The sequence below is a fragment of the Mercurialis annua genome, linkage group LG1-X, assembly GCF_937616625.2.
Source record: "Mercurialis annua linkage group LG1-X, ddMerAnnu1.2, whole genome shotgun sequence".
Classification (NCBI taxonomy): Eukaryota; Viridiplantae; Streptophyta; class Magnoliopsida; order Malpighiales; family Euphorbiaceae; genus Mercurialis; species Mercurialis annua.
Window position 1 is genome coordinate 51,732,783 of NC_065570.1, and position 6,243 is coordinate 51,739,025.

At 32.4% G+C, this 6,243-nt stretch overlaps 1 protein-coding gene across 1 annotated transcript; it reads right to left on the bottom strand.

The window, feature by feature from the left end:
* Positions 1 to 1,887: 1,887 nt before the first annotated feature.
* Positions 1,888 to 5,705, bottom strand: LOC126664247 (26S proteasome regulatory subunit 8 homolog A). The gene is made up of 9 exons (XM_050356540.2): positions 5,382 to 5,705; positions 5,031 to 5,128; positions 4,271 to 4,495; positions 4,110 to 4,172; positions 3,840 to 4,003; positions 3,232 to 3,388; positions 3,040 to 3,138; positions 2,810 to 2,920; positions 1,888 to 2,271 (listed from the first exon to the last, which is right to left on the bottom strand). Exons 1-9 carry the CDS (start codon positions 5,581 to 5,583, stop codon positions 2,131 to 2,133), a joined length of 1,260 nt encoding a protein of 419 aa, XP_050212497.1. The 5' UTR covers positions 5,584 to 5,705; the 3' UTR covers positions 1,888 to 2,130.
* Positions 5,706 to 6,243: the final 538 nt, after the last annotated feature.

Consider the following 6,243-nt stretch of genomic DNA (forward strand, 5'->3'; position numbering starts at 1 on the left):
ATTACACATGACATAAAAAATTAGAATTATCAATTTAGAATAATTTTATAAAAATCAAAATAATTATTAAAATTAAATACAAGATTAAAAAAATAATACCACAATCTGAAACTCTATAATTTTTATTGTTGTTTTTTTTTCATGGATCGATTATGGAGTTTCAGATTGTTCTTTATTTTCTTTAATTTGATCTACGATATACTTGGACGATTTAGTTTGTAATCTCACATCTTTATACAATATGTCTTTAATAAAAAAAATAGTAAATTGGATTATCGAATACTTCTATAATTGCCACCCGAATAATACTAATGTTTTCACAAGTCATAAATGTCTAAAAGAATTGTCATCGCATAATAGGACCAAATCCTTAGGACGTGATAAAAATAAAAATGTCAACTTTAATACCTCACGCGGTATCACGTTAGCGAGGTAGTACACAGACTACAAAAACTTCTAGATACATCACCCATATTTTTTTGCTAAAAGGAAAAACTATTAAAAGCTCCTAAAATGATTATTAATATATAGATTCATTCAGTAAATGTCATAATCTCTATAATCTTAATATCCTTCTAAATATACTTGATTTATAATTATTAAACTAATTTCGATCAAATCGATTGAGACTCAAGAGCTATTTAGTTATTTTTAAAATTAAAAATCATAGAGTGGCTATATCTTATCTCTTGTGACAAGCTTCTTCGTAAATTTTGTTGTTGTTACAATTATCTCTTTTCTTCTTTATTTTATTTCTCTTCTGCCAATAGATTCGTATTTTTGGATTTTGGTTTTTGCAAGATTTTCTGATTCGCTTATCATGGAAATGGAAAATCAATTAAATCAATTCTATATTAAAGATGATGGTGACAGATGAAGATGAAAAACAAATAACATTGGTTCGACTTGATATCTATATAAATATTTATAAATTAAATTTTATAAAAGATTTAGAATATTATAATAAAGAATAATTTTTTTTACTAAAATACGGCTAGGCTCGCGGGCTTATCGAGTGCAGTATTTTGATGCTTAAATTCAATATGAGATAATATTATAATCTTTTTATACATAAAAAAATATATTTGAATAATTTTTATACATAAAAAGTATATTTGAACTGTTGCATACATAAAAGGCACATTTGAAATTCTTTTATACATAAAAGATATATTTGAACTGTTGCATACATAAAGAACATCATAATCCAACTAAGCTAGAATTGACGGTTTTTTAAACCAGTGTTAGAAGAAGGGGCTTATTTGAGATGTTTTTAAACGTTAAAGGTGTTTTAGCACCTTCCTAATATAGATAGCCAATTTAATCCTCAGCCAAATATGAAGAGCTAATTTAACCCTTTTTCCTTATTAATGTGAGCCTTAGTCTGTAGGAACTTCCTACTGCAAATTTTGTTCCTCGATTATTTTATATAAGCAAGTGTGAAAGTACAGTAAATTAAGGATTAGATGCCACTAATTGAATTGATTAAATAAAATTAATATATAATATACATGTCAGCCAGTCAAAAATTAAAGCTTGATAAACATTGAAATATTTGTACTAATCGCGCTAATGACAAGAGGCGTTTTGAGTGCATAGAAATTTTCTACTTAGTATTTTAAACACTTCATAATTTATATCAGACCGCGTGAACTGTAAAATACCGAATGATAATCATAAGAATATCCATGCTTGCATAACTGATAAATATGAAAACAAAGAAGTGCTCTAAAATAAATAAAAATTATAGAATTAAATACTGTAACACATTTGAAATTATGAGGATGTTTGATTAAATCCAATTGAGGATAAATCCACACAGCATAAAGAGAGTTTTTTTTAATGCGACTTAAGAGGATCAGAATCAAATCAAATCAAGATAAGTAATACACAGATAAACGATAATGATGATTAAAAAAATACTGAATTAGGATCCCCTCAACAAGGAGGGATGCTGTCTTTCCGACGCTCCATTGACCTGGGGAGTTGAAAGCACATGCATGGCAACAAGGTCCCGAGCAAGAAAGAAAAACCAGTCCAGCAAATATGACACACTGCCAAGCATAGACTATTTGATTCCTTTTCTTCATATTCCTAAAGGTTCAAACATGAAATTACATAATAAAAGACCTATTTCCAAAGCTTGCGTAGAGACATGTTCTTCTCCGTCTCCTTCTTCATGACCTTTGCTACTGCCATCTCAAAATCTTCTTGTGTTACATGGACCCTCCTTTCCCTTAGAGCAAACATTCCTGCCTCTGTACATACAGCCTGTGGAAGAAAAAATACGATACATATTCACGTAAACCATAGACATGAAAAAAAATAAAGTTTAAAAGCCATTTTTTAAAGAACTGTGAGGACATTTGCCTCTGTAATGATGCACATAGAAAATTCCAAACTTCTATCGTATTATCCCTAAGCGCAATCATCCGATTTTCCATGGATACCATGCCTTGAATAGTGGTGTTGATAACTAGTCATAAAAGCATTATAAAATATGATAAACATGCCTGGTTCATAATGCGGAGGTCTAAATTATATCCTATTCTCTTTTTCTATTCCATTTTTGGTTCTCTCCTGAGAAGGAACAAATTGTGTTTTTGAGCAATTGCAATAACATATCAGTCCGCAAAGGCGCAAATTCAAACTTAGGGATAACTAATTTCATGAATAAGATGCATTTTGTGAAAGTATAAAAAGCATCAAATGTGAATAGACCAAAGGTTGGGAACATATATCCTTTTTATTAAATGGTCATTGCTTGCCAAAGGTTGATATCACACCAACAGAGTGATAAAAGAAATACCTTGAGCTCTGCCCCTGATGCACCATTCATCTTCTCCGCAATTTTCTTCAAATCAATCCCCCGCATCAGATTCATTCTTCTTGAATGGATTTTCAAAATATCAAAACGTGACTGCATATTCATTAGTCAAAGCATTACATCACTTGGAGCCAATAGATAGCAGGAAACAGTGAAAGAAACAAGAAAAGGAAAATGAATGAAAACAAACAACGAGTGATAATGGCACACACCTCTCCATTAGGATTTGGAAATTCTATTTTCCTGTCAATTCGTCCAGGCCTAAGGAGAGCTTGATCAAGGATGTCAATCCTATTAGTTGCCATCAAAACCTGTTCAAAAGCACAAGCCATAGGAGGTAATAAGCAGCAAGAAAACGGAACACAAAATAATGCACTACTCTCTTCTGGATGTTTAGACAGTACCTTGATCTTGTTAGATGCTTCAAATCCATCCAGCTGATTGAGAAGCTCCAGCATAGTCCTCTGAACCTCACTGTCACCATTTCCACTGCCAGATTCCATTCTGGCAGATCCAATACTATCAATTTCATCCATGAAAATGATTGATGGAGCATGCTCCCTGTAGAAAATCCAAAAATAACAAACAGAAGCACATATTATTATACAAGATGCAGTCACTATAACTCAACAAGAGCAAACACTGTACTGATATGACTTCAGATTAGGCTTCAGTTAGGACATCGCAACAGCACACAATTTATTAACTAAAAACCACTTCTAAATCTGCATAGAAACATGCACATTGAATATTCCTTATTCATATCATATTAAGATGGCAGTAGGGCAATGCTATGAAGTTTGAGTAGAGTGATACAAGTTTATTGCCCGTCGGTTTGTCTTTCTTCATTTAGTTCTGATTAGATTGGAGTGTATAAGACACACTGCTTATAATTAGCAATGTTAATATTTAAATGAAAGTTGGGGAATAACAAAAAAAACAGAAGAAATACTAAAATATCAACTCAACTACAAGCAGCTAGAATAAAAAGAGAGAAGAACTGGGGACAAACCTTGCCATTACAAAAAGTTCTCTGACCATTCTAGACCCTTCACCAATGTATTTCTGAACTAATTCAGAACCAGAAACCCTGATGAAAGTACAGTCAGTATGATGTGCTACTGCCCTAGCCAACAGTGTCTTTCCTGTACCAGGAGGCCCATACAGAAGAACACCCTGCCATGAAAGATGGTGTTAGAAATACATTTTAAGAATTTAAAGCAGATTTTTTTCAGAAACAAGATTAATTAACATATCAAATAGGTTAATGACTTTTCATTACCTTTGGTTGTGCAATTCCAAGACTTTCAAACAACTCAGGGTGTTTAATAGGAAGCTCAATGACCTGAAAAGATTAAAAGAAAGTTAACCGCAAAGCCAATTAGCAAGACAGACACAAAGTAAAAGTATAATTAAGGTAAACAAGAAGAAGTTCTGACAAACCTCCTTTATCTCCTTAATTTGCTGATCAAGACCACCAATCATGTCATATGTAGAATCTGGAACCTTTTCTACTTTCATAAGGTTAACCAACGGATCAACTTTGCTTGGCAAGACTAAGTGAAGAACATAGCTGTCATTACGGAGGGCAACCCTGGTTGATGGTGTAATCTTAGTGATATCAATACTTTTATCAATATCAACAACATATTTCCCTTCTGGGTGAACCTGGAAATAAGAGGGAATAAAAATACTTCTTAGATAGATATCTTAAAGCCAGCAATTTCAAACAACTTTATCCACATAAAGTCCCCATTTTAAAAAATATAGCACATATCATTAGCCTACAGCACGCATAGGATGTTAGAAAGTTAAAACTACGTGGAAACCATAAATCCCCAATGAAGTATATTTATCCGCACCAGAATATTAATTGACAATTTCCATCAAGTATATGCTTTTCCTGAGAAGGTTGCCATTCCTAAATTATTCAATGAATAATAATTTAATTCCCAAAAACGAAAAAAAATATAACAGACTCACTGTCACAAGCATCCTACTTTCCTAGTTGGAACCATCTTTCAATCATATGAATCACAAAGCAAAAACAGCAACTTTTAACAATTTCCAGAAAATAAAGTAGATAAGTCTATATACAGCACCAAGAGACATCAACTAAAGCAGAATGGGTGTAAACAGATCAAAATGACTATCACCATATATCGGAATTATAAGCGGGAAAGCAGGAATTGAAACAAAGTACCTTAACAAGCACTTTATTTTTGCCCATCACTTTGACAACTTCACCAACATAAGACCCGGGTTCCTGAAGCAGCTGTAATTCTTCCCTAAGCATCCTCACTGTCCATATCAAACATGAATACAGCATCATTTATCAACCCAATTACTGCAAGTCAAATTTTAGCTAAATAACCAAGTAATTAATTTCAGTGCTAACCTTGTAGATCCAAGCATATTAAAGAAACTAAAATTTCCTAAAGTATTCAACTCAATGAAAACCACAAACCCTAGCCAACAATTTAAATAACCAACACCCAGATTCCCAATTCAAACAAATTAAAAAGAATGAAAATTTGAGGTCAAAAACAAATACCTCTAGAATTAAGCTCATTACGCTGAGCTTGGAGGCGATTAAGATTATGGGTCTTCTGCCTGACGAGAAGCTGAAGCTCGTGAATATGTTGGAGATAATACTGTCTCAATCCCTCGCCTTGTTTTACGGCGGGTTTAGCGGAGCAAGATTCGTCGGTGATCATAGAATCGGGGTGTTTATGTTCGACGCCTACTGCTGCCATTGTTTGGAGAATTGGTGAGATTTGCAGGTGTTTTTGATAAAAGGGTTTTCTTTGACGACAAGACACAGAGAATTCGATTTGAGATACGAGTCCTTTCCGGTATGGTTTGGTTTTCGGTTCGATCGTGTGTTTGTTACGTTTGTGGTGGACTCATTTTGGGCTTGCTTATGGCGGTTTCTATAACATTACGGGCCTTCAGGTCCTAAACCTAAATGGAAACTAATTTTGATGATTGGTATTTGGAAAAACTCAATTTGAAGTCGTTAAACTATACCACTATTTGATTATCTGTTTCTTAAATTAAAATTTATTTCTTCAAAAAAAAAATTAAAATTTATTTTTTTCTTATTTTTTAATTTAGTAAAAACGTATTTTTAAGTATCTAAAAGATAGAGACGATTATGTTTCATTACATTCGAAAATACAAGTTTTTACAATAAACGGCGCCGTTTTTGTCGTTCAAGAATTTAAAATACATTTTCGCTAAGTTTTAGAAACAGAAAAAGATAAAATTTAGTTTTAGAACCAAATAATTAAAAGTCATATAATCTAAGGATATGAAAATGAATTATTTCTTGATATTTTCATAAGGAGCAAAAAAAATTTATTTTTAAAATTCATCTTTTAAATTGATTTTTCTATGGTAGCTCACACTCCAAA